General features: G+C 38.9%; 4 protein-coding genes across 10 annotated transcripts in view; all 4 read left to right on the plus strand.

Moving 5' to 3' along the window:
- The window catches only part of ptpra (protein tyrosine phosphatase receptor type A), a 34,159-nt gene extending 29,502 nt beyond the window's left edge, over positions 1 to 4,657 (plus strand). For both annotated transcript variants that reach the window (XM_028002162.1, XM_028002161.1), the window contains exons 21-22: positions 105 to 240; positions 792 to 4,657. In XM_028002162.1, coding sequence (XP_027857963.1) covers positions 105 to 240; positions 792 to 866 — 211 coding nt within the window. In that variant the 3' untranslated portion in view covers positions 867 to 4,657. The remainder of the gene's footprint in view (positions 1 to 104; positions 241 to 791) is intronic.
- A 2,929-nt stretch (positions 4,658 to 7,586) lies between these two features.
- gnrh2 (gonadotropin-releasing hormone 2) lies at positions 7,587 to 8,759 on the plus strand. Its single transcript, XM_028003574.1, has 4 exons — positions 7,587 to 7,722; positions 8,079 to 8,211; positions 8,352 to 8,435; positions 8,559 to 8,759. The coding sequence occupies exons 2-4, from the start codon at positions 8,083 to 8,085 to the stop codon at positions 8,595 to 8,597; spliced, it is 252 nt and encodes an 83-aa protein (XP_027859375.1). The 5' UTR covers positions 7,587 to 7,722; positions 8,079 to 8,082; the 3' UTR covers positions 8,598 to 8,759.
- Positions 8,760 to 9,672: 913 nt separating this feature from the next.
- zmat1 (zinc finger matrin-type 1) lies at positions 9,673 to 15,800 on the plus strand. 6 transcript variants are annotated; one of them, XM_028003566.1, is made up of 8 exons: positions 9,673 to 9,845; positions 11,898 to 12,004; positions 12,113 to 12,184; positions 12,367 to 12,502; positions 12,653 to 12,949; positions 13,240 to 13,330; positions 14,437 to 14,623; positions 14,699 to 15,800. In XM_028003566.1, exons 1-8 carry the CDS (start codon positions 9,707 to 9,709, stop codon positions 15,338 to 15,340), a joined length of 1,671 nt encoding a protein of 556 aa, XP_027859367.1. In that variant the 5' UTR covers positions 9,673 to 9,706; the 3' UTR covers positions 15,341 to 15,800. The 6 variants fall into 6 exon arrangements, with proteins under 6 accessions (XP_027859367.1, XP_027859365.1, XP_027859366.1 ...); XM_028003564.1 differs by having other exon boundaries at positions 14,437 to 15,800; XM_028003565.1 differs by having other exon boundaries at positions 12,370 to 12,502; positions 14,437 to 15,800.
- Positions 15,801 to 20,385: 4,585 nt separating this feature from the next.
- On the plus strand, positions 20,386 to 25,130 carry cd8b (cd8 beta). The gene is made up of 7 exons (XM_028003573.1): positions 20,386 to 20,573; positions 21,544 to 21,888; positions 23,782 to 23,862; positions 24,087 to 24,176; positions 24,310 to 24,343; positions 24,491 to 24,542; positions 24,622 to 25,130. Exons 1-6 carry the CDS (start codon positions 20,516 to 20,518, stop codon positions 24,507 to 24,509), a joined length of 627 nt encoding a protein of 208 aa, XP_027859374.1. The 5' UTR covers positions 20,386 to 20,515; the 3' UTR covers positions 24,510 to 24,542; positions 24,622 to 25,130.
- The last annotated feature ends 2,648 nt before the right edge of the window (positions 25,131 to 27,778 follow it).

The raw sequence follows: 27,778 nt of genomic DNA on the forward strand, positions 1-27,778 counted from the left end.
CTGTGTGCCATGATAATGCCTGTGGTCTTAGAAGTTATTTTTTATTATTTATTACAGAGAGGCTAGTCAAGCTGCTATCTTTGACCCGTGATATTTGTTTGCAGTGCCGGTGCGGGCCGGACAGGGACTTTCTGTGCTCTTAGTACAGTTCTGGAGAGGGTGAAAGCAGAGGGGATCCTGGATGTCTTCCAGACCGTGAAGAGCCTCAGACTGCAGAGACCGCACATGGTGCAGACACTGGTAAGAGCCTGTCAATCATCTATATACCTAAACCCCACAGAGAGCCTATGGAGTACTGTCAAGAGGAAGATGAGAGACACCAGACTGACAATGAAGATGAGATAAATGCTGCTATTAAAGCCACCAGGACTTCCTTAACAGAGAAACAGGCTGAACAAGTACATGGGATTACTTTTGGAAAGGCCAATTTCTAATTATTTTAATATTCAGTTCAGTCAGCCATCTATTGCCTTTACCCACTTATATAAGCGTTTTTCTGTACCTGCAAGTCATAATCATCAAAATTAAGAGAAATAGACTTGAAATCTATCACTCTGTAATGAGCCTGTATGTGGGAGTTATACCTTTACTAAGCCAAGTCACGCTTTAATCAAATTACTCAAATTATTTCCAGTTAAGACAGTTTTTACATATATTTGCATGCACTACTGTTTTTGTGCACAAACAACCTCAGGAACATCACTTTATGTTTTGTAAACCTTTCTAAATGCAATCTGAGCGCATTGTGTTGGTGCTTGTAGCTGACATTTCCTCTCCCACCGTCTCCTCAGGAGCAGTACGAGTTCTGCTACAAAGTGGTCCAGGAATACATTGACGCATTTTCTGACTACGCCAACTTCAAGTAGGGCCTTGCCATGGACGGATTAACGGATGGATATCCACATACACCTATTACAAGTACAAGCGTGTACCAGAACACACACAAATGTCTTGCAGCAACTGCATTCTCCCAATCTCGTGGATGATGAAGACGGACTGATTACGCAATCAGCGGATCGGAGTTACCACCCGCCGAAACAGGAAACCGACGTCTACGCCTGGAGGACAGGGCAGTGCAGATGGACACAAAATTACTGAGATGCCTTCTTGAATCTTTTGTAAGGATGTTGATAACAACCCATCACCCTTTTCTTGCTTTACATCGTCCCCCCCACCCCCAAACCAACAAACATGTATATATACTTACTGTGTTGCATTTTATCACTTTGTTTTCAGACACAGTTTTGAGTTTGGCTGCATTTTTCAAGTGGCACCTGTATTGTATTTTATTGGTATATACAGATATATAAAAAATATAAATATATATGAATACAAACCAAATGTTTTTGGTGGCTAATGTGCAACATCAAGCGTCAAGATAATGATGTTTGGATTTATTTTTATTTTTTAGGGACAAAGACTTACGATTATTTTTGACTTCGCCTGAGCCTCACTGTAGCAACAGGTAGCAGACGTTTCAACATCTCCCAGTAAAACCCTGACCTGTTTTCTGCTCCCACATGTTGCTACACAAACACACACGGTAAAAGCCATTTCTCTGCACCATCTAATTTGGCAAATCGAGACCTCCGCGACTTCTTTTCTTCGTCTTTCTTTTTCTTTTTTCAGGGGTGGGAAGCTGATTCACTATTGCAGATCTGAGTTTCCTTGACGTAGCTCATAATCTCAGGTTTTTCACGCACCCATTAAATATCGGGAGAATTTGCGTGAGTTTGTGTGTGTTACGCTGACGTATAAGCTGGCAGAACAGATCCACTGTGTTTTCCCATTACTGTCTGCTGTGTGCCAAAGTCCCTCACTCACTCATGTAGCTCTGAAGTCTGAGAAACTACCGACCTCCTTTTGACTTTCAGAACAAAGTGGCGCGGTGGAGACGCATCCATCCACAATCTAGTCTGGTTATTGTAAAGCTTTGACCTGCCGATACCGATTTTAGCTGAGTCAGTTATTCCTGTAAGAACTGTGACGTAAGAGCATCATTGAAGACATTTTTCTAGCCTTCCTGCAGTGAGCAGTCAATAATTAGTTGGAAAAGAAGAAGAGGCGAAGTCACACTCACGGGAGAGCAGTTACTGTAAAACAGGGCTTTACCATTTCAAAACTAAGGCAAAACGATTACAGAGTTTAGCATCTTGTGTTGGCAATTAGGATTTTGTTACTAAAACAGCACTCAAAATGTGCATTGCTTATAATGTAGATGCCCTACCTTAAGTCTGATATTTGAAAGCGCAGAAGAATAAAACTGATTTTTCGTTTTCTCTTTAAGTTTTTCTCACTCTCTCGTAGCCTGAATGAGCCGCAGACATGTCTCAAAACTTCACAGGAAGTACAGTTTCCTACTTTTGTGTGTCTTCTGACTTCACTGGAGCTAAACATAGCAAAGTTCAGTTCTCCTTCCTTTATTTGCTATGTCTACACCAAAGAGTGGTGTTGTTACAAATTAGGTATGAAGCGTCTATCAATCAAGAAAGGTCAGATTTTTGAGTTTCCGATCGCCCGGTCAACAGGTTCTCTAATTAATAAGTTGAACAAGTAATATGGTCTATGGTCTAAAATGCGTTTAGCATCAGCACCTTGTTTGTGAAATGAGCAAAGCCACAACTTTATTGTGTTATTGGATTCAGTAAGTTTGACATATTCAGCTTCGTTCTTTTTTTCTTTTATCTTCAGAAACATTCACACTACACTTATCACTTCTTTAGAGGATAACTCCCACTCATTTCTTACAAAAAGAGCTGTACCCTTCTCGTTTGCTCAGATTTTGAGATTCACTTTTTTTTTTTTTTTTGTTTGGTTTTAAATATTATTTTACTTGAGCTGCAGTGACTTTACAACTGAGGTCACTGTTGAGGCTCTTCCCTTTGCGATTCTAATGCAAGACAAATGATGTCAATTCAAACCATGAGGATGTTCCTAATTTCACTTGAGCTCGCTTTGGAAATGGCCGACATGAGCATTGTTTGAATTAACTGGTTGTACAATTCAGAGTTTCTCTTCCTCTCTGACTGAACTGGAGGTACTGAGATAATATTCCTCAATGGGAGTCTCTTTTTTTTATTATTATTTTAGATCTGTTTCACACCAAGCACAGCCAATTGTCATGCACAATCTACAAAACATGAACCCCACTGATGTTCGATGACCTTTGTAAAAGGAATTAGCACAATCATATTATCTTCCTGCGATTGGAAAGTGCATGCCTAAGTCTGAGAACGGGTGAATGCGTCATGTTGATTGCCTGAGCACTCCCGCAATATTTGCACTAAAATGTAAAGCCCTTATTAAATCGACGAATCAAACAAGAGGTAGAGAGAGAGAAAATGTGGTCTTGCCATTCGAAGACGGAGGCCGTCTTTAAATTTTTCCGAAGCTCCTTCAGGTCTCAGGGCTCCCCTCTTAAGAGCCATATGTGGATCCAAAAGTAGCAGATAGTTTGACCGTTCACTGAAACTGTGCATCCTCGTATTTTCTGTCTTAAAGGTGTAAAATGTGCACTCGTCTCTTAAGTGCCGTGCTCCTCCTTCATTTGTGCTGCCGTTTACTGGGGCTGTTATTTGATAGAAAAGTGGATGTTTTTTGGTTGTTTTTTTAATCTGTGTTTAAGTTACACGGGTTTGTCGCAGAGTTTGGAATTGCTTGGAAGCCAATCATGACACTGTGCCAACCCACATATGATCTAACGTTAAAACCGAATTAAAAAGTGCCTCAATGGTAGGTTTATAAAGAAGGTAGTTGAATCTCCAGGCTTTACCCTCACAAGTGGAAGCAATGACTTTTATTTTTCTCCACATGCACCTCCCGAGCCACCGCCTGTCCAACCGATGGGGAATCCTCTGTGAGGCATATCGACGGGGAGCCACAATCCAAGACTGTGTCGATCATTCTTTTCTTCACATTCCCTTCGGTTGCATCCCTTTGTATGAATAGATGAGACTAACCCTTAGATGCTTTTGTGATTGATTTAATTTGAATTGTTCTGGCTTCCTTTCCATATCTGCTGAATATGGGTCCATGACAACTAATCAGTTGTGGGTTTCTATGAGTAAATATGTATAGTTTTGTTTTTTCCCCTTGTAAGAAATATAGTTGCTTCTTTTGTCATAATGAAATGGCTTTGATATGTCCAACGTGGGCATTTTGGGCGCCTCGACAGAATCAAAGCGAAGCAGCTGAGAGCATATAATCCATCTTCTCATCACCCTCATGTGTCTTTTATCTAACTATTCTCCTCTGATCCGCTTATTCCTCCAACTTTGTCTTTGGGACAATTTAAATGGTCCACTTTCACCCTTCTTTTGTACATAATGTAAGGTTATTTATATGTCATTGTTGTCTGCTGCCTCGCTTGTTTGATTTCTCTTGTTCCCTCAACCCTTTTTTTTTTTTTTATCACGGTGTTAACTGAACTGTATCGGGACCATTTGAAATGTTAGACGTTTTGGCCATTTTTAATTTGGTATAAAAGTCTTAAGCAAATCTTTTTTTTTATTTGCTCAAGTTTACTAGTGTTTCTGTTATTCATATATGTATATATATATAATTATATATATGATAAAATTATATATAATTATATAATGCCAAATGGCCTTTATAAGCAAGATACTGTTCAAACCTAATAAAGTGCTTGAAATTTTAACATTTGTTCTGAGTTCATTGCCCAAAATATATGCATGCCTCTTTAAATGAATGTGTTGACAAATTGCTTTTAGCTTGGCTAATTTACTCAATGAATTAGACATTAGTTTTTGTTATGAGACGTGATTTATCCAGACTACAAACGTATGGAAGCAGGTGATTATTTTTTGTTCGGCTGAATTATATTTGCTATGTTGCATCACAGGGGGACAGTTTTTTTTAAAAAAAAGTTTAGAATCTTATTTTACACTTCCATTCTTTTATTTGTTGTAAATATGATTAGATGCTTTTGTGTAGAACAATTGCTGTTTTATTCCTAATTAGGATTTTTGATTTAAAGTTGCTTTTTTTGTTGTTGGTTTAAAAAAAAGAGAAAAGTATGTGTCAACTTTAGGGTAAATTAGTATAATTTCAGCTCTGAATCCCATGACTAGAATGTGGATCTTCATTAATACAAGTTTTAGCCACTAGAGGTCAGCGTTGTTTAGGTTTCAAATGATCAGGTTAATTGCTAAGTACAAGAAAATCCTTAAAATATACAGTATATATACGTATATATATATATATAATTTTAGGAAATAAACCGTTTTATTTTTTTCTTGAGAATAATAATGTTAATGATAAGTAGTAGGTTTTCTTGTAAATATGTATATTGTGAATAGTTTATACAAAAGAGTATTTACAAATAGTGTAATTATACGTGGTGTTCATCAGAGTGGCAGCCTGGGGGAAGAAACAGTCTCTGATGGTTGGTTTTTATGTAGCCATCTATAGTGCCGACCTGAAAGTAAAAGTCTAATCGGGATGTGAACCTGTCTTGTTTCATGACTGAACCAAACCACAAAGTGACGGGTGAGTAGTGGCCATGTAGCAGATAGTCAGCAGCACTTTTTGAGTTGACGACATCTACATTACATGATAGGTAAACATTTTAAACTGCTTTATTTAATTATCCTTTGGAGGAAAATGATTGAAAGATGAGGAAGAGGGTTTGAGCTAATTCTAATATTTTAGAAAAATGCCACAAAGTATAATCAAGCTTTGTCCATATTTGTTTTTTTTTGTTGTTTTTTTTTTTTGTTAGAAGACCAGGGATTGCACTTAACCATTTCCTTACCGGGTTACACAGAATCACTTTGCATCAAGAGCCTTAAGAGATTCTGCTAAAAAGTAAATATAACCCTGAGCAGGAATCCTTCTTGTTTGTTCCCCTTGCCATCACATAGCCCAGACTTTTTCCATCACTGAGAGGTCAGTAGGGTCTGAGAGATCATGTGTGATGAGAATAAAAAAAAAGAGTAAACACTTGAAATTGGTTGTTTCCTGGCTTTATGTCCTCTTGTGGAAATAGTAAGCCATGTTAAATTATATCAGTGTTCATGAACCAATCTGTCAATGGATTAATCCTAATGTTCCATGGTAAATGGACTGATCTTATATAGCCACTCATTTTGACCACTCAAAGCGCTTTACGCTAGAGTCACATTCACCCAGTCACACTCACAAACACACATTTATACACCGATACGCAGATCGGTAGACAATTTGGGGTTAAGTGCCTTGCCCAGAGGCACATCGACATGTGGAATCGAACCTACAACCTTCCAATACTCTACCAAAGCGCCACAGTCGCCCCCATGGAGCAACCTCTGTAGCAAAACAATTTGGATTTATTTTAAATCAGTGCTAACATATAAGAAAAATCTATGAGAGCTAGAAATCAGTCAAATCAAGAATGAAATGTGTATTCCCCAAATGTCTCACTAACGACTAAGTGAAGGGAACAAAATGAACAGAAACTAACAAAGATGAGCACTAGATAAAAATGAACACAAATTATAATCTGTCTCTGAATATGAAGGAAAATGAGTGATGTTGAACTGAAAGTTCAAATTATTGTGATCTAAACTGATTAAAACCTGAAATGAGTCAAAAATGACTCTCAGGCACGTCTCTTTATGGCCTGCTTTTAAGTTGTTGTACTTTATATCTATGACCATGAAGGTTACCAAATGTGTGGACTGCTTATGAAAATAAATTGGATTTGAAGAGAAAAGCGCTTAAGGAAAATTATTAAATGAGCACCTTCTCGATTATGTGTTTCCAGGAAGGATTCGTCACACGGGATTGCTCAGCCAGTCAGATGTCGGCGAGGGTTAACGTTAAAGCTGTGCTACATTAGCAATCCAGTGAAGAATTTATTTCGCCGTTCAAGAATTCTCTTCGTTTCTAAAATATGAAACAGGACATAACTTTTTCATGGTTGTTGCTGTTTTCACATTCAACTTTAAAGAACAGAAGTGTAATCATTCTGCTGAATATAATGAGTTTACATTCAAAGAAAATTAAGCTCACAGCGAATCAACTAATTCAAAGATGTCTTGATTTCTCAATGAGCAACAGTAGATCATGAACGTTAACAAGACTTGTTTTCGGTCACATTTCAGACGAGCATTAGCAGGTGGCGCCTCGCATTTCAGTTAAACATCTTCATCATAACAACCCAGCAAGATCAGACACGCAATCCCAGTCCAGTTCTACAGGAATGAGAAATTGTTTTGACTAGACCAGTGGTTCTGCGAGGACTTACGAATGAACGAAATAGCTCATTTAAAAAAAATAAATAAATGATACAGATTGATCCTTTTTTTTTTTTGTGAAAAAACAGAATGTACCCAATATTCAATGAAAATCAAACATTGTATGGGTAAAGTTTGTGTGAGTCACATCCCTGGATGAGCACCTCAGGACGTTCAGGACTGTTTGCAGGGGATAATTGGATTCGGTCAGGTCTTGTGGACCTACTGTCCTCAAGGACCCTTCATTTTAATTGTAGGGGCATAGCAAGCCAAAGGGGTCAGTAATGGACCTGGCCAGGGTTTTGGAAATGGGGTATATATACTAAAGAGGAGGAAGAAGCTGGAGAGAAACATAAAAGTATCTGTGAAAATTGTAGGATATTGAGAATCAAAGCACCGTTTTAGCTCCACAACGAGGCCGGACCCTCCGAGCGACTATAGAAACATCGTTATAGAACATCTACGGATCTAGTTGTGAGAGATACAGGTAAGGATATTTTCATTCTGGTTTATTGTGACTGAAATCTTTTGGTCAAACTAATCTGATTTTATCTTTTAACTCAAATGTTGTTTCCTAAAGTCAACTTGAGAGCTTGAGAATGCTGCTGATGTGGCAAAAAAAAAGGAAGATAAAATGAGGAAAGCAAATATCCATTGTTCCAAATATTACAAATTGCAGTATTATTATATCATATTTTGGGATTACTTTCTAACAATTTGGAGTTTGTAAGCGGAAAAACAAAACAAAAAAAAAACAAAACTTGAACATATAGCTTTAGATAAAACATTTTAGTGTTAATAATTCCTTTCTAATTTAATGATCCATTTTCTTTTATGTGTCAGTGTCATGTCTCGACTAGTTTTGCTGCTCGTGCTTCTTATGTGTGTTAGCGCTCAGCTCTCAGATGCTCAGCACTGGTCCCACGGCTGGTATCCTGGAGGAAAAAGGGAGCTGGACTCTTTTGGAGCATCAGAGGTTTTATATATTTATATATATATATCTAACAAATTTGATAATTTAGTCATTCATTGAGACTACTTAACTTTTCACCCTTTTTCTCCTTGTGGTTATGCCGTCTGTTTTTTGTTTGTTTTTGTCTTGTTTGTCTCCTTCAGATGTCAGAGGAAATTAAGTTGTGTGAGGCAGGGGAATGCAGTTATCTGAGACCCCAGCGGAGGAATACCCTGAGAAACATTGTGGTGAGTTAACATAGAGAGATCAGATTATCAGTGATTTCATTTAAATATTAACAACATTGTATTTGAATTTATAAAATGTAATTAGTGCCTCAGTAACGTCTTGTTAATTTACTCTCTTCACAGTTGGATGCGCTGGCCAGAGAGCTCCAGAAGAGAAAGTAACAGCTTCCTGTCTCCAGCATGCTTTTCTACCTGGTGACCATGTTCTCCTGTGTCTTTATCTTGGAACAACTCTGTGTAGTTTTGTCTGACGTGTTTTTTTCTCAGTGGCAACTCAAAATGAAAAGTGTATAGCCCAAAATAAAGTGTCTGTTTTGATACTAACCTCTTTGTGATGCCTATTTTTAAAGTACTCCGAACTCTGAACATTTACAAAAGGTAGAGTTTTGCGGGCTAGTAAATAAAATTGAAATAACACACTCACATTTTTTCTTTTGTGAAGATATTTTTTTCAAGCATTACCACAGATTCTTAGCTGGAGTGTGATCGGGTCTTTCTAACAAATGAGTTTGCTTTAACGTACGGTCATTTTTTAAACACTGGCTGGTCTGAAGTCATCGGTTGGCAGCCTCTAGCAGGTTTTCTCCAGGACTGATTTGGCTCCATCCATCTCCCCACTTAACTCTAACCCTATTCTCTGCTGGAAATGCAGCCACATGATTAATGGTTAATTAACTAAAGCAGGAATACAAGTGTTTGACATTTTTCAGATTGTTATTTTTAAAAGACTTTGAAAAAGGCGCTGTACCGAAACCAAAAACATTGACGATTTTTGACTGGATATGACCCTATTTGGAAACGGTTTAAAAACAAAACAAACAAAAAAACGTTAATAAGGAAATGGGCGATTATTACAACTACATCCTCCCAAAAGGGTCATAATGTAAGCATAGGTTCAAAATTGTGGCCAAGATTTAAATATACGTCCCGTCCGGTTAAGGGTTGCTTAGCAAATCTGTATATATATATATATATATATATATATATATATATATATATATATATATATATATATATATATATATATATAGGATATTGTCCGTCAGTTTTCAGCAGTTAGGCAACCCAGTTTTTCTTTTTTCTTTCTGTGGTATGTTAATTTATTGTATTGCAAGTGTCAACTTCTGTTGTTTGTACGTCAATATTTAGATGCTGGAATGATGCTTAAGATAAAATAATACCTGACAAAAACACAATGAGCGCTGAGTTTTCTGCCCGTTGCGACTCCGGGTTATTTCAACTGCGCATGTTCAAAGCAGCAGGGGACAAAGATGGAGGCCTCAGCTGTCTGTGCTCTGCAGCCTGCGGAGTCAGACGCTAAAAATAACACTTCAGGTTCCCTTAGTGTGGCTTCTGTCACAGATTCTGAAACAGTAATAAACAGTAAAACTGATAGTACCATGGTTAAAGGTGAGTTGTGTCTGGAATGTAAACATTGAGCCGGCTAATGCCCTTACTTTCCTAGCCAACGTTAGCTTCTTCGGCGAGCTGGCTAGCATTCGAGCTAGTTAGCTCCTGTTTGCTAAAGAGGCTAACGTCCGCTGCAGGGAAGATTCAGTGTTTTAATGAGGCCTGTTGTAGGAGTGTTTAAGGCGTTTCCCAATTAAATGACTTAATTTATTCACAATTATTATTTTTTTTATTTCACAGACGGATATCAGAAGGGGCTAATATCTTGCTTTGATTCCCTAAAAATAACTTAATAAGCCAATGTTTTGCAGTGACGAGGTAAACTCTAATGTGAAACCATCAGCTGGTTTTCTGTGAATTTTCTGTGAAGGCCAGAAAGTTGCTGTGGGTATGACAACAGGAGCAAAACAAACAAACTCTAATCAGGATCTTATTTGAAAGTGTTTATATTCAAACGCTCTACACAGAATACTCTGGAATAGTCATTTTTATTTTTAAGTTCAATGACTCTTGTGCCTCACCTCCAGCAATATCAAAGCAGTCTTCTGAGATTACTGTATGCTGTTGTACTAAGGTCAGTATATTTCAATGGCACTTGCCAAAATTGGCATGTAAATCAGGCTATCTGCTCACTGATGCTTTGTTGTTTTTTTAAAGGTTTATGTTTTTAAGAGACATCAGTGCTACTCTTGATTATGTGTATTACTAGAAAATAACCCAAGAAGCCACCTCTGTCTTTCTTGAAAAAGCAAAAATGTAAGAAGTGCACACCTCCGGATGACTGGTGATCTGCAGCAACAGATGGGGGAGGGGGAACGGCATTACTCTGCTCTCTCTTTGGCACCGTTTTAGAAGACCTGCTGTGTTGTAGAAACAACATGGCAGAACGTCTGTGGGTTTGATTTATTTGTTTTCAATCTTGTTGAACCTTGACACAAGCCCATACCTACTTGATTACTACTGACGTTATGAGCAGCTTTGCTTTTGAACATTTACCTGAAAGGTTCACCATTACAGCTTCAGTGACGCAGTGTTCATCTTGGCCCCAGTATGTATCCGTCATGTTCTAAAGGCCATACACCATATCATTTAGTCTATCAAATTTAAGTTATTTTCAATATTTTTGGACATTTGTTTTAAAATAGCCCGTTATGAACAGCTTTTGCATAAAAGCTGCGTAAAAGACTAGAAAAATAATCATGGATTGAACAATTCGTTAGACAGTAATAGTGACACCAAACACCATGTTTTATGCAACCAAAGCCATTTATTTTTTAAATGACACAAAAAAATATATTCTTTTGACCATGCTCATTATTAATTGGAGTTGTACAGAAATGCTATTACAGTAACAGTAGCATCGACAACAGCAACAAATTAACATAAAATATGAGAAAACAATATAAACAATTAGTTTCATGCGTGGTAAATCGAATGTTTCAGTAACCTTATTGAACTGATAATTATTGTATTTTTTTCTGAGTGGGAACAAGTTATAGAAATTCAGACTTGATCCTGTGATGCCAATAAATGGTTAGTTATTTTCTTCTATGTGCAGTACAATCACACAACTTACTGTAAGTAATCTTAATAGGTAAGTTTTGATTTTAAAGCAGTATTTGTATGTAGGGATACATTTGCAGTCCAGATTTATGGATTTGTATTATAAATCACACAAAGTAATTAATGTAAATAAACCATATTTTACTGGTATTCTAGCCAAAGTGTTAATTCGGGTTGGTTATATTGAATTGTTCTCTGAATACTTTTTAAATGTAGAAATATTATTATTTTAAATTTTCAAAGTAGAAAATATTTTATAGACTTTTATGTGAAATTTATGGTGAGATAAAATCGAACAGAAGCCAGAGAAGCAGGTGGATTCTGACAGAGTTAATTTAATTTGTCCTCATAATGTTCTTAAACTTTCTTTTCTATGAAACATCTGAGGGGAGCCGTGGCAAAACTTCAGAACAAAGCGTTTCATAAGGCATTGCTTGCGTTTTTTGGTCGTCATGATTAATTGTATTTTAATTTGTTTTTGTCGTGTAGAACAAAAGAGCGACGAAGAGCTGCTACAGGGTCTCCTCACTGACTATTATTGCCACATTTGCTCTTCTAACCTGATGTTTGAAGCCAATCGGGTGGCCCATTATGAGGTGAGCAGCGATGTCCAAGTCGTAGTTGTGGATTTTTGGCCTGAATGTGCTGTTGTAACAGATCACGTGACTGTGTTTGGTAATATCTGCTATGTACTCCAACTGCAGGGAAAACAACACTCTCAGAAAGTCAAAACTTATCTGAATGCTATGAGAGCAGATCTGGGGAGAGGTTGCCAGGTTGGTACCTATTCCGCTTTTTAAAATTGTACTTTGGGGCCTCATCTACTGAACAGTAAATGAGGCAAAGAAAGGAGGATTTACATGAAACTTGTTTCCATGCACAGTTGCATGCAAAAGTGTTGATACTCCTTGAAGTTTTTCTGCCCTTGTTCTGCCTCATGACTCTTGGCTTTTTGCAACAGAACATGTCCCACGATAAAAACAGTTTCTGTGAGTTGTGCTACGTGGTGTTCAGTTCACACGTGGTCGCAAAGTCGCACTACGAAGGCAAAATCCACGCAAAAAATCTGCGTAAACGAAGTCTTCTTGTGTCAGGCAAGTACTTTTTGTTTGATTAAATAGGAATCTGTTGAGGTTATTTCCATATTTATTGCCAAAGAAAATTGTTCATACTCTTTGTGTTCTCAGAAATGTTGAAGTACAGCCACAAATTAACCTGAACTTTGTTTCCCACTGAACTCACAGTCAAGGACACAGCAGTGCATAATTCACCAGCTGTCACCCAGGATCCCGTTAACTCCGACCAGAACTCGTCCCAGGAGGACGACCCGGAGTGTCACCCCGAGCCAACACCCACTTCAAACATCTCAGCTTTCTCGAACACTGGGGTTGATCTCAAAGATCCCAACAAGTACTGCGCCCTGTGTGTTGCCTCTTTCAACAACCCTCAGATGGCCTTGCAGCACTACAACGGACGCAAACACCAGAAAAAAATGGCCAGACAGGAGCTCCTCAAAGCACATGGAAAAGATGCACAGCAAGGTATTGCAAGACAATGGATTTATGTCGCAATACATAAAATCTACCCAACTTTAAATAAATTCATTTTAACTTCTTCTTTGCCTTGGTTACTTAAACTGAAGACATACGTGTGCACCTATAGATCACTTTTCTTTATTTATTGTAAAGTGGATTCTTATTTACAGCCTCTGTGAATTAGATGTTTCCTGTTTGAGGTAGCAGGTTGAAGTGAACCGTCTTCTATCTTGTCCTAATGCCTTTGCACTACTTTGTGATATTCTTGGGATATATGCCATTTGTTTTGTCTTCAGGGAGCTCTTTCATGTGCCAGATGTGTGGCGTGTCAACCAACTCCCTAAAGATGTACCAGGCTCACATGCAGGGAAACAAACACCAGATCAGGTGAGATCAAGACTTTTTTGTCCAATTCAGTTCAATTCAGTTTATCTATAGAGCATAAATTCACAACAAATATTGTCTGAGTCAGATTCCAAGTCAACTAGTTGTCAAGCAATTCAGTCAAGTTTAGTTTATTACTCAAATTGGTAAAAAAATAAATAAAAAAGTTTTCCATCTTAGGAAAACCATCGGATAGCACGGAATCACTGACTTGCAGCATTCACTAATGTCAGACGAAGATGGAGCGAAAGTGGATTGCGTTGATTAACTTTGCTGAAATTGTTGGTCTTTCACATAACATTTGGAAAAGCACATTAGAATTTGTGGAGCCAAGAGGTATTCACAATGCTGTGAATACCTCAAAGAACTGTGTGGGAAGTAAAATCCAGCCAGAAGAGAAAAAAGAACAGGGGTTTTATTTGATTCATGCTGATTTAGTCAGAATGCTAGGTAAGTTGCTAACTTGTAAGCAACTGCAGATGTTTTCACACCGGTTTTGAATATTGTTGGCTCAACCTGACCAGATCTATACGCCCCTCTACCTTCTCCAATAGTTTGTTTGGATTTTCAAACGGCGTATAAACTACCGGTACTCCTTTTTGCCTGCTTAATGCTGGGTGCTTTGATAAACTGAGTGAAATGAACATGATATGTTTAATATACAGTACAGACCAAAAGTTTGGACACACCTTTTAATTCAATGAGTTTCCTTTATTTTCATGACTATTGACATTGTAGATTCACACTGAAGGCATCAAAACTATGAATAACACATGTGGAAATGTGCACTAAACAAAAAAGTGTAAAACAACTTAAAATACCCCTTATATTCTAGTTTCTTCAAAGTAGCAACCTTTTGCTGTGATTACTGCTTTGCACACACTCTGCATTTTCTTGATGAGCTTCAAGAGGTCGTCACCTGAAATGGTTTTCACTTCATAGGTCATCCTGCCCTGTCAGGTTAATAAGTGGGATTTCTTGCCTTATAAATAGTCATGAAAATAAAGAAAACCCATTGAATTAGAAAGTGTGTCCAAACTTTTGGTCTGTACTGTATATTCACGTGAAAGAAAATAAGCCCAACTTTTGTTTGTCTGTTGTTGGATCAGGGAGAAGAAGTTGAGGATCCTTTTTAAATCCCAGCCAAAAGTCTACAGCACGTTCGCCGATGAGCTGGCCGATTACATCCAAGTGCAAAAGGTCAGAGGAATTACCCCCAAGACCAGTGAGGGTCTCCCTGAAGAAAACACACAGAACGACAATTGCAAAGAAGAAGAGGAAGTGCAGCACAAAGATGTAAATCAGTGCGATTTGACTGCAGTGCCTGTTTTTCTGCCTCACTTCCCTCAAATTTCCCTCCCTCCTCCTCAGCCTAATCCTGGGCCGCGGTTTGCTTTCGCTCCAGCTCCATCCTGGCCTCCCATTGGCTGGCCCTACAGCGTTCCTCCTCCTCATCCTCTCCTCCCCTCCCCAAGTTCCACGCAGTTTATCGGCCGGCCCACAGATACTGGACCGCAAAGAAGACTCTCTACCTCCTCCACGTGCACCACATCATCCTCCTTCTCTTCTCACAGCTCAGACGGAAGTGAAAGCGACGAATGTGAAAGCAGAAACACAGAAAGGAGAAGAACAAAAAGACATAGGGAATATGAGGAGTCTGACGCAGCGGAGAGGAGGACGAAGAGGCAGAGGATGGAGAGGAGTTATGACTCTGAGGACAGGAGACGGGAGCAGTTTGGGGAATCGGGGGAGGAGAGGAGCGGGAAAAAGCTTAAAGCTCACCGCAAGCGGACACGGAAACAAAAAACATGTCAGCAGGAGGACTTTGAGGCGGACCAGGGAGGAAACACGACTGACAGCTCACATTCACAGACTAAAACCAATGCTGAATGCAGCAAGAGTGGACACAGCAAGTCAGGCAAACCCAGGAAAGAGAAGAAAAAAGCTAAGGAAGTGGTTGACACAAGGACAGAGGAGGAGAAGCTGTGGGACGACTCGATTCTGGGTTGTTAAGACTAATAAATCACACTAATATTATTACTTTTCTCCGATTACGTTTGTCAAAAATGTCACTTTATAACGCCTAAATTGATCATATCAAACAGAGCAGTATAACTTTATTTATGTATTGTTATTAGCAGCAGTTTTAAAAAGGAAATCAGATCACTTCTGAAGGTCTAATGTGATGATGTGCTAGCTGGCTAGCCTTAAGTCTGGGGTTTTAAGGAAATGTGTGTCTAGAGTGTTAATAATCACTCACAATCCCTGTCAATTATTGAATATAGCTGAAAAGTTTATATTTATTTATATTATGTTTTGCTAACCATGCCACAGTAACCTTGAAACAAATTGCTTTGATTGTGATCCCCCCCAATCTAGAACTGACTGTAGTGCCTTCGGTGTCCTCCAGTTGGCGATATTGAGCTTCAGTCAGAACCTCAGTGGAGGAAATAAAAGCCCATGGATGCTGAAAGCTTAGTCATTTCTTTCCTTTCAAGCTTCTCTGAGTTTTTGCTCGAAGATGCGCAGACAGAAGGAACGCTGCCGTACGTGGCGAGGCGTTCGGTGTGTTTGGAACGCGTGCCGCGGAATATTTTCAAGCCAATCCTGACTTGTTGCGCCGCATAAAATGTCTGAAGAAGAGCAAGAAACTGGATGCTGAGGCAGTTTTAACTCCGCACTGCACCGCGTGCATCAGCATGTGATGTGGATGTATTTGCACACACGTTTGGGGTCGTGCAGGTGCAAGGGTTCAAATGAGAACAACTCTTGGCAAACCTCAGTTATATGTTCAAAACGGCATGCGACGAGTTCAAATGAGGCAGCTCACACTGCTTAAGGCTAGAAGAGGATTGTATCATTTATTGTTGCAATAGAAAATATTTGTTCTTTTTTTACACAAAGATAAATTAGGTGTTCAGAATAGTGCGTTAGTTCAACTGGAATCCACTGGTTTAACAAAATTCCTGAAAAATGGGTTTTCAGAATATATTATACAGATCCAGCTCAACATGTCAGTTTATTTCAATAATTCAGTACGCTGCTGTTTCCATGTTGTCCCTTCGTCTTCTCCTACTACAGCTTTTCCTTCCAGTCAACTTTTCATTCAAATTTTAAACAGCCTTCTGAACAACAAGCTTCTTTATCAGTGAACCTTTGTAACCTAACTTCCTTGTACTGTAGAGCAGAGGTGTCAAACTCATTTTTATTTTGAGCCATATGAAGGTCATAAATGTCATGGACAGGTTATGACAATTTGTTTTTGATAAAACCCATCAACAAACTTAAAATATTAACAAATGGCTGTCTCTGCAGTTCAGTAAGTACTTCTTAAAATGAAATATGACATTTTCTTTTCAAATTGATGTAATTTGTCAGTGTACGGATAAAAACTGCTTTGATTTGACTGATACGTTTTACCACAACTTGTTTTTTAAGGTGCTTTTTACGCGTCCCTCTGCAGGCCACATAAAAAGCTATGAAGGGCCAGATTTGGCCCCCAGGCCTTGAGTTTGACACCGTCTTGTTGAGGGTGTTAATGACCGTCTGTCAGGACTCTTCCGCGTCCTTTAAGCGTTTACAAGGTCGATACATTTAAGTATTAAAATTACTTTTTTTATCAGTCTTATGCAATGCTTCCACTTTCTCATAATCAACAGAAATAAATACATGAAATAGGCCTGTGTGTAATGAATCTCTCCAATATATAGGTGTCACTGTTAGACTCAGATTATGGAAGTAAATGTCTCAATTAATGTGAATGTCATATAAAAAAAAAAAAAATATATATATATATATAGTACCTGGAGGTTAGGTTATATATATATTAGGTTATAAGTTGGGTTAGGATCTGACAAGATTGGAAGTTCAATCAACACAATTCACTGAAGACATTTTGGAGAAGAATTTAATCTGGACTATTAATTTATATTGATGAGGGGAAATCGATTTGAGACAAATAATCTGGCATTCTGTTTGGTCGTGATCACTTCCTGGAGGGGAGCGCCGGCTGAGACAATGCTACAACACAACGCTTTCACTCTTCTATTGCTTTTTTACTTTTCATTAACGTAGAAAGAAACTCCTACATGCTGTATCCTTTTTGTGTCTCTACTCTGCAATTTGGAAAATGAACTGAACTTAAAGCGTTGTTTCATAACTAGCATCAGTTGATGTGTGATTGAAATGAAATTACTTTTTTTTTTCCGTAAAGTTCCTCAAAATGACAAGTCGTGAATTGGCAATATTTAGGTATTTAGTACCATTTAGCCTTTTAATGTTTTTCCAACATTAAAAGCAACAATTCAAGAACAAATGCCAGACTATTCCCAGAACATCATGTTCTGCCAATAAACCGTCTGATCCTTTAAACTAAGTAGTGCTTGCGCTGTTGGGGCGGCCTGGCGGGGGTCTTAGAGTGAGAGGATGTGGGCAGCTTACAGTTCTACGGGGGTCGAAGTTCAGAGCGAGACGGGGAATGAGACCACAGGATTCTTTGAAAACAGGAGATCTCAGGGGGCTTCAGAGGTGCGTTCAACGCGCCGCGGAGCTCTGAAGTCTTTGTTGGTCTCCGTCGCTACGCTTTGAGTAGAAGACGACAGAGCTGAACCTCTAAGTTCACTTTTCTACTCCATGCAGTTGAGTTTTACACAATTTCGGTATCTGCAAAATCTCCAAGTCACTTTATTCACACTTCTTAGCGTATTTACACCAACTTTAAGCGGCACTCATTCACAATAGAGAACATTCATTCAGAGTTTGGATTTGAAGGAGTTTTACTTATAAAAACTTTTATAATTCGTCTGAAGCGGAGTTTATTTTATCTTTTTAATAACAACTAAAAGCACAGGGAAGCTGAGTTGTATGAATTCCTATTTTAAATTCATCTCTTAACAACAACTCACTCAGATGCAATAAACATATATATATATACAGTATATACAGTATATATAACCTGAAATAGGAAGTCCAAGCATCCTGTTTGTTTGTTTTTTTCTCACTATACCTGACCTGATAAAGAAATTGGAAAACATTTGGGAACTGAAATGTCAGGTTTCTCTGTGTTGAGTGTACAATCATCACAAGCTGAAATGCTGTCATCATGGTTCAGATTAACCCCACTAGCACTTTCTGACAATGGGCTAATTTATAATCACTGAAGAATAGACTGCTGGTAAATCCCAATATCTGGTAAATCTGATATTTGTCAGAGGCGGTGGCGGTTCCCATGGAAATGGTGCGCTGATGGGCCTTTCATTCTGCCCTCCGTCATCCCACCCGACCCACACACACACTCCCCCAACAAAATCTGCAAATTGTAGTAACCCTTTCACTGTGTAACTCACCTGTATCAAACTCGAGGCCTGTTTGGAAAGTTGGAAAAGTTAAGAAGAAGTTAAGGGTGTTCTTTCTGCCACTCATAGCTGATTAGTTTTAGTCTTTGAGCTTCTTCTAATTGTAATTTCCCCAAATCGGTTTGATTTGTGATCAGTTCTAAAAATTCAGGTTGACCAGTAAAGTTGTCCTTTGGTGGTTTGGCTAATATGAACCGTGTGAGCGATCTAAGAATCCCGTTCCATCCAAAGGACAACGGGGACGTGGACGAAATACGAGGACATACTGTACTGTAAAGCTGCAGTGTTCTGAGTAAAAACTGAGACGTTTCAGCAAGACATGAGGAGGCTGCTTTACTTTGGTAAAAGGATGAATAATGCGTCTCATGTAGATATTATTCATATAGATCACAAAGAAATGAAGTCAGTGCTGTGCAGAGAAATACCTTAGGGTTTCATATTTGGACACAAATGATGCAGCAATATCCTGCTTTTAGTACTGAGCTATATAAAGATTATCAGCAACAAAACCACACAGGTTGTTATTAGTTACGCTCTACTGGAGGATCACCCCAGTAAATTCCTCTGCTTTGCTGTTTTTTCCACCTTCATTCTCTTGTTAAATAGGAAATTCAACTATACTAAAAATGCTTTGTTCAGTTACAGACCTAAAAACCTAAAAATGTGGATTGGATCCGTTACAAAACTGCACGGCGAGACAGCAGCAGAAATCCCAGCCAGAGGCAGCTCTGATGGTCTGTTTACCAATCGAATTCTGGATTTTAATGCTGAAATTAAAGGCGACGTTTATTTGAAATCAGTTTGGTTTTCACAGCTGATCTCTTTAACAGAAAAATAAAACAAAACATGTGCTGCGACGCGGTTTGAAATAGTTTCTTTAAACCAGGTTTAAAGAGGCTCTGCATAATTTGCAAACACTGTCACTTTGTCTCAGATGTTAATTTCTATTTTGCCAAAGAAAGAATAATCTTTACATTAAATCATATCAGTTTTCTCAAAGTAAAACTGGGCTGAGAAAACTAAAAGCGTGCAGTTTTCGTCTTAGTCCCACCCCTTTATGCTTGTTCCACGTGGCCTTAAGCGAAGAAATACAACAAATAAATGCACAAAGCAACTATTAAAAACTATTTTATATTATGATCACTAATTGATAGATATCCCAGCTCTGTAAGTCGCGGTTCCCTCTCCATTTGGTGCACTGAGCTCCTGAAGCTGCACACAGGGCTCTGCTAGACTCTAGGTCACACACCTGGGTCCAGACCACAGCGCTGCAAGCTGCTGCTCTGGCAATACAGATGTGTGCTTTGTTTTGTTTTTTCACTGTTTGACATGCGGTATCATGGCAGCTCTTATCGTTAAACGATCGTGGCGATGAGACACTCATTGCTTGAGGTGAAAGACTACAACAAGTAATTGTAATGTCATTTAATAAAAATAATAAGCATCAGGTTTTTAATCGCAGATTGAAGTAGTTTTATGTGTCAGCAAAAAGTTGGCCTGTAAATCTTAAAGTTATCTTGAAACTGCGCCGAGTTAAACTCAAAACTAAGCACATGTTCAGTTTATAGCATTTACATAGGTGTAAACTGCGATTACACTGAAAGCGTTGTGTTGGCCCAATCCTCCCGGCGTGTGTTTGGGCCCCCCCTGATAGGCCCTGTGTGTGTCACACCGGGGTGGTAACTTTGAAGACAGACTGGCCTGTCAGCACAGTTCCTCCCATCTCCTCCGACTGACTGACAGGCAGATAGCAGGAACAGAAAGTGTCGGCAGCTGCCTTCATCGACCACTCTCATCTTTTACACACTGTTGAACACAGTGGCGAATCGACAAAATGAACGCTCCGCTCCTGTTTCGGCTTCTACTGACAGCAGCTTCGATGTGGATGTTTGGTAAGATCATAACATTTTTTATTTACTTTTTTTTTTTTTTTTTGGATTGCGGTGTTGTACGCATTGTTTCTCCATAGCAGACTCCGTAGTGGCGGCTCAAACTGATGCCGGTCTGTTGTTTAACTTGGCTCTTCTACCATAATAAATTGTTTGTGCTATAATTTATTATGTGATTTTTTTAAATGGATATTATATAAATATATGTATGCAGTACAGATCTGTGTGTTGTTACTGTTGCACTATTGATGCCTTCACTGCAGGAGGCCTTCATAGAGGTCAGCTCCTTTTTTTGAGTGGCATCGAAATAAAAAGTATTTGTATTCTGTATTTGGCAGCGAGTTGGATATTTTCTTAGATTGCTTGTTTGTTTTCTTGAATTTGTGCATTTTATAAATCCTTAATAGAAAATCATCTTTCAACAACAAGCGACCGTTAACTCGTCCCTCACTGTCAGCCGCTTACCTTTACATTGTATTACACAATATAAACAATTTCAATTGAAATATGTGCACATTAAAAAAAAACTTAAGAAACAAAGCGTAAAATGCTTCCCAGTTCATTATGAATTTAGATTAAGTAAATCTTCCGATGGAGGCCTCTCGCTTAAAGATTTGATACTTTCTATGTTTCCATTTCCAAAAGTCACCCTCTCTGAGTTTGACATTTTGTTTCAATTGCATCTGCAGTGTTTCCCTAAAGTCGCCTGAGTTTGTGGTGTTTTCATCATTACTGCATGAATTGTAGGAAAAATACTGAAGCGCTCCCTAAGCTTTACAGACAGCAATCGTTGGTTTTTGCAGATGGAGGCCCCAGTCTACATTTTTAAAAATCTTTTCAGACTTTGTTTTGCCTCGTTTTACTCAGTGGTAAATAAATGAAATGATCTTAACTACTCTTAGCTAGACCTTTTTAGTTGTTGGTGTTTGACTTTCTTTATTATAATCTCCAACTTTATGTTTTCGTTCTCTAGGTTCGTGCCTGGACCTGCAACAAGTCGCTTACCCCGCGATCGGCAGCACTGAGAGCATTGAATGTGACTGTGGTAAACTCAGCTGTGACTCTGTCTACTGGTTCCGAACTGTTCCCAGCGAGAGCAAAGCAGAGTTTATTGGCAGATCCAACAACGCTGACCGTTCTAACCATGGGCCTTCGTACGAGGCAGACAAACATCGCTTCAAGTTAAGCAAGAGGGGCAGCTCGACCTTTGTCCTGCGCATCATCAATGTGACTAAAGCGGACGCAGGGATTTACTCGTGCATCGTAACGGCCTCTAAAAATATGACGTTTAATCCTGGGGTTGTTTTTCGGCCAGGAGGTTAGTATGCTGAAGTTCTTTGTTTTGCTTCGGTAAGCCTCGGGTGTTTATTAATGTGTGTTGAGAAAGGTTTCAACGCAATCTCTGTCAGATTTTTATAGGCACAAGGGGAGTAGGTAAATGGATGGCATCTTTTGTACTATAACAACAAAAAGACAAATGAACTCACAAGTGGAAATAATTGTGTGCAATCAGTTTAAGAATGTCCAATGAACTTTGGGTCAGATTCTCGTTTTTTTTTACAATTCAGCTTCCACCTACTCCCGTATTTCTTAAAAACTACAACCAATCTATACATGAAGAATCAATATATTCCCTTGTTAATTTCTTTCAAGGTCAGAGGATATTTTTCAGCCCTCCTTTTTCTGTTTTCTTTGTTTGGCCATGCTGGACTCACGAACGCTCTCTTGCTGCTTTTCCTGAGAGACGTAAAGATGCCGTAGACATTTCGTGGGCTTCGATGGAGCCCACGAAACCTATCACAGATTCTGACTGAACTCCAAAATGTCGATTCCTTGGAACTGCAAATGTAAAATAATCATAGGTTTCGTATATCTTAGATATCAGCTTTGGATGTCACTTATCTGTTTGGACGTGATTTTTCATCAGCTCATTAAATGTCTGCAGATAGAAATGCAAGAAAAAAAATGCTCAGCATGGCAAAAGGAGAGTCTCCCAAAGTGCACGTCATATAGCAAGAAAACTTTTGGGTCTTTAAAATTTTGATTAGTTATTTATAAAAATAGCAAAAGTACTGCACCCTCCACATTTATTGACCGCTTGATGAAGATATGCCAAAAGCTTTAAAAACGCCACACATAAAAAATATATGTTTTTTAAAAGGTCCACCAACGGAGCAAATATAAGTGTACTTATAGTAGACTTCACTTTTTTAAAGTGTCAAGGAACGCTTCATTCAGAACTTCTTATTGGGTCGATGGTCGTCCCTTTGAATCCCTGCTTCATCTGTCTCAGACACGTCACTCATCTTGCCTTCTGCTTATGGGCAGAGGGTGCACGGCCTGCCAGGCTGTCCCGGGGCGGCCGTGGCTACAATGTAGCTCACCGCCATCATGGCGTGAACAGAGCAAATGACTGCATGCAGTGTGAAGCGCTTTGGGGTCCTCTGGACTTCAGAAGGCGCTAGGCAAGTAGAAAAGACATAGAAAATCCATGACTTTCTCTTTTCTGGGGATCTAAACATTTTGTTCTCTGGATCTCACTTTCTCTTAAGCAACACTGAAAAAGGGAAAGACAAGAGAGCATGACATTTAAGTAAGGAAGATGTGTAGGCCTCGACGAAAGTTTCAGGTGTATTATTTTTGTCTTATCTCTGTGCATAATTTCTAAATAGCAAAACTGCTAAATATGAACCAAATATGTTATTAGGATGATGCAACCACTCTTGTCTAGTAATTGACCGCTTGTTCTTTAATACGGCGTAAGGTAATTCAGGAGGGCGAGAAACTGCAACTAAGATGTTTTGCTGCCAAAACATTGATGCATCTTTTCAACAACGTTTCATCTTCTGAGAATAAAATCAAATAATTATTTTGATCTCAAAACTTTGCACCTGTCCATCGTACGCAAGGAACCAAAGCTGAAATACCTGAAGACTGCTTAGTTTAATAATACCCGTTTGATATTATTCCAAATCAAACGGGTCATCTCGCAGTTTTAACCACTCCCTGTTGGAGAACCATCCTAGATTTTCAAGGTGAGGTGCTTCAGCGACAAAAGATTCATTTAAAGCCGGGGTTTTTACGAATCGTTCACCAGCGGTGCTAAATAAATGCGGGGATCCTCGTATGTAAGAATTTGCTGCAATAATTCATGTAAAATGACCTTCTTTTTTTTTCTTTCTAACTTCACATGTATGGTTCTTTTCGGCAGAGACCCGTCCAACTTTGCCTCCAGTCACGAAGCCGAAACCCAAACCCATCTGTCCCTGCTCTCCGAAGAACCGGCCTCAGGGTACGTGAGGTTTTCAGCAGCTTCACCAGTCTGGATATAATGATGACACACGATCATCACTCGTTGCTTGGAGGGTGCAAATGCTGTCAGAATGGAATCAAACCGAAGCAATAGAAGACAGAACATGTACCTATGATGGCAGATTGTACAAGACTGCAGCTAAATTATGTGTAAAAGACTGAGTAAATCCCAATCAGTGTAACCGTAATGCTTGTTTACTCCAGATGGCTGTGACTCCCTGATTTTTTGGCCGCTCGTCGGAGTCGTTTCGGGCTTGGGTCTGGGTCTTCTCTGCACGCTGTATTATTTCAACCGTAAGCGCTGTTTTACGCAGCTTCTTCTGTGGGAAAACATCCGCATCACCAAACATTTTATCATCAAATGTCACATCTTTTTTTCTTTTTTTTTTAATCCTTCAAACTGTTTCTCACTGTTTTTCCCAAACAGGATTGCCCAAAAAATGTCGCCACCACTTTGTGAAGTAAGTCCAGATGTAAAACTGTTGGCTTCTTTCTACAAAAAAAAACAAAACGGTTTTATCTCTTCTATTTCTATCGGCATTCTGTTCAGATGTATCACTATAAACTGAGCATACTGATGATGTTTACTTTTGTTTTCTGTTACCAAGGAAGAGGCTGATGAACTAGAGAAGTTCATTTTCTGCTTTTCACGAACCTTAAGTAAGTATCCTTTGCATTGGGTCATTTATAATTGTTACATTTATTTGAAAACTAACAAAGCTGGCTCCTCTGACTGCAGGTGCAGCATTTGAGATCGCTTTACTGCAGCTCTTCATCGTTTGGAGATGAGCTGAGCAGCTTGAAGCACCCTGAAGATCTTCTTTGCTAAAAGCAATTACCTTTGAATGGAGAACATGTCCACAGCCGGCGGCAGGACAGTGTTGTATTATATTGCCAAATATTAAGAAATCACTGCTGTATATTTCATAAGCCAGGCAGATTCTTTTAGATAGATTATTTTCATGTGTCACTGTTTAATGTGTTTATCATTTAGCCATTTTACCTTGAACTAAAAAATAAATTCCTCTGTATTATTGTTCCATTTTTTGACAAAAAGACTGTCATTTCCAGTTAAAAACAAATCAGCCGGACATCTTCTGCAAACCTGCGCTCATTCTCTGTATCGTTTTCGCCTTTTTGTATTTATTTGTTTGCGTCACGTCATTTCAGAACATGCTGGGTCCCAGAGATGAAAACACACGTTTTTGTTTGCAGTTGAAATGAATAAATTTCTGCTTTTCCACCTCATCGCAGAGAGACGAGAGTTTCTGTCACCGGCTCCGGATGGACGGAGGGTAACAATTCGACGCAGCGTTAGGATCTGGTGATAAAGACGTATTCGGTCTCTTGAGGTTCTCAGAAGGCCTCTGCTTCAAAAAAAAGGAAAAATAAAATTGAGCCGAGTAGTTGCGTGTTACCCCGTTTGGAGAGGCTTGGAAGTGGGCGTTGTACTTCCATTGTCAATATTGTGTTGAGCGGAAGTTGAGTAGGTGAGTGACAGGGTTTGGTTTCTTCTTCTGGTTTTGATCTGTGACTTGCCTCATATTCAGTTTCTGTTTTAGCTGCAGCCAATATGTGCGTGCTGGAGCTTTACTGTAAGTGGAGGGTCTAAGGTCATTTTACAGCAAAATGCGTGTCTACTGCTGCCTCAAACACACACACACACACACACACACACACACCACTCAGTCACATACACGAGTTCACACCTGTGTGACTGGGGAGTGCAGAGGGCTCGGTGGAGCTGGTGGTGGTGCGGGTCTCGTTGGGGGGTCGGGGGGGGTGCGCGGCCCCTTTTCCTGTGTACTGAAGACACAGGAGACAAAGAGCCATGCTCACAGGAGATGCTATCGCTCCGCTCAGCTTTGAGCTCCTCATCTCGTCTCTGAAACAAAGCGACCGCAAAGAAAACCACACAGAACCACAAGCTCTGACAGCTTCACAGAGACTGTAAGGCGACGACACAAAAGGCTCTTTGGAAACGAAAAACACGTCAACGAAGGTGAGAATGAATAAAACAAAGTGGAGGATTTTCACAAGCCTTTTTTTTTTTTGGTTATAATTTATGTTATCATAAATAATGTGATGCAATATTAAGAAAAACTGTTTTGCGGTTTATTTCTGTTGTAGTATCAACACGTATTTGGTGAATACCTGGAAACAGAGGCGGCGACGTTTTATTTTTTTATTCATGCATGCAGTCAGAGAAATGCGGGAAAACGCGGCAACAAGTTGAGTTTCAGGACAACTTTACTGAGTGAGTGTAAAAAAAATAATCCATTTTCAAAAAAAGGAAACTAAATACCGTTTAAGAACTTAAAATTGTTGAATGTATCAGGCAGCGTTGGAGACGAAGCCAGTAACCGACACTCAAGCGGTCTCTTTGAACTGGCCATGGCCCAGTTTCCTGTGTCAAGTTACAATCAGGTTTTGACAAATTTTCCATCGTACCGTTCCATTTCATATCCAATGTGTTGTAGAAGCACATTTAAAAACAACAGTGTTGACCCAAGTGTTTGACTAAGGGTAGAAAACAACGCTCAAAGGCAGCAATAAAAATCAACAAGAACAATAAATAGAATAAAACGTTGAGGTAATGGACATCAGTCAAACAGGTCTGAACTCGAATCGAAGGCAAGTTTGGCAAAATTAGCTTTCAAAAGGGATTTAAAAAAAAAACTGTACACACTCTGCAGTACAAATATGAAGGGTCAGATTGATTCAGAGTCTGGGGACTGCAGAGACAATAGCTTGATCTCTACTGCGCTTTAATTTGACCATTGGCTTCTGGCTGCATGTCCGTGCTCTTTTTGGACTGTAAAACAAGAACAGCTAAATGATTAGGTGCCAAACTATCTAAAATTTTAAAAGCAATTAAAATAATCTTAAAATCAATATGAAAATGAACAGGGTGCCGATGTAAATCTGCTGAAACAGGGTGATGAGATATTACATTGGTAAATGTTAGAAGACCAGCGATGGGTAGACGAATCTAAAATGGGGAAGGTAAGGAAACATGAAAATGATGAAAAATAGATTAATTATTACACATAGTCCACTCATTGTCTTTTTTTTTTAAGTTAGTGGTCCCTATTTAGGAATCCAGATCCCTATTTAGGGCGTATCAGTTTTTATTTTGTTGAGAATTAATGTAAAGTTTTGAGCCAGTTTTGTCGGTTTTGGTGCCCCGTAGGAGGGGACCAGTAGATCCTGTCCTCCACTGTGTGGAAGACTGGATCAGAAATTTGGGGAATGATGTGTTGGGTCGTCATAAAAACATAGACAAGAGTTTTCATGAGGTGCCGTATAAAGTGTGGAAAAAATGTCTTGTTTTGTTTTGTTTTCTCTGATTATGACACACAGCCTCTCCCATACCTGTTGCCGGCAGAAATAAAAACGTTGCAATTTTGCTTAGAAGAACAACAAATTTGACTGACGTAATATTTTAGTGCATGTATTTTGTAATAGTTTTGTTATAATCCATTTATAAAAAAAAAAGGTTATCACGAACATTAATATACACATTATACAACATAATATAATCGATATTTTCTATTATGTGAGTCACGTTAGGAATAGTTGCTGCTTTCTTGTTTTAAACAAACCAAACAATCTGACCCGTATCTACTGTGTGCTTTTTGATTATTTATTTTTCTAATCTCTTCCGATAAATAACTGAAATCAGATGGAAACTTTAAGCCACCAGTGCTATAATTAAACAGCTTTAAAATGTTTTTTTTTTTTCTAATTGCAAAATGTTTAATAACAATCTTGTCATAAAAGAAAGTTGAAATAAATACAAGCCATCTCCTTTCAAACTTTGTGTAAGTGGTGTCTCTCAGCCTGCTTTTAGCTTTCTACTTCAATAAGTATTCATCATCATACATAATAAAACT

This window comes from Xiphophorus couchianus, chromosome 20, assembly GCF_001444195.1.
Source record: "Xiphophorus couchianus chromosome 20, X_couchianus-1.0, whole genome shotgun sequence".
Taxonomy (NCBI): Eukaryota; Metazoa; Chordata; class Actinopteri; order Cyprinodontiformes; family Poeciliidae; genus Xiphophorus; species Xiphophorus couchianus.

Bases quoted from the DNA above. Each gene is read 5' to 3' on its own strand.
- zmat1 (XM_028003564.1), top strand. From the start codon at position 9,707: ATGGAGGCCTCAGCTGTCTGTGCTCTGCAGCCTGCGGAGTCAGACGCT. The intron at 9,846-11,897 runs GTGAGTTGTGTC...TTTGTCGTGTAG, and splicing joins TGATAGTACCATGGTTAAAG to AACAAAAGAGCGACGAAGAG. The intron at 12,185-12,366 runs GTTGGTACCTAT...GGCTTTTTGCAA, and splicing joins ATCTGGGGAGAGGTTGCCAG to CAGAACATGTCCCACGATAA.
- cd8b (XM_028003573.1), top strand. From the start codon at position 20,516: ATGAACGCTCCGCTCCTGTTTCGGCTTCTACTGACAGCAGCTTCGATG. The intron at 23,863-24,086 runs GTACGTGAGGTT...TGTTTACTCCAG, and splicing joins TCCGAAGAACCGGCCTCAGG to ATGGCTGTGACTCCCTGATT. The intron at 24,177-24,309 runs GTAAGCGCTGTT...TTTCCCAAACAG, and splicing joins CACGCTGTATTATTTCAACC to GATTGCCCAAAAAATGTCGC.
- gnrh2 (XM_028003574.1), top strand. From the start codon at position 8,083: ATGTCTCGACTAGTTTTGCTGCTCGTGCTTCTTATGTGTGTTAGCGCT. The intron at 8,212-8,351 runs GTTTTATATATT...TGTCTCCTTCAG, and splicing joins ACTCTTTTGGAGCATCAGAG to ATGTCAGAGGAAATTAAGTT. The intron at 8,436-8,558 runs GTGAGTTAACAT...CTCTCTTCACAG, and splicing joins ATACCCTGAGAAACATTGTG to TTGGATGCGCTGGCCAGAGA.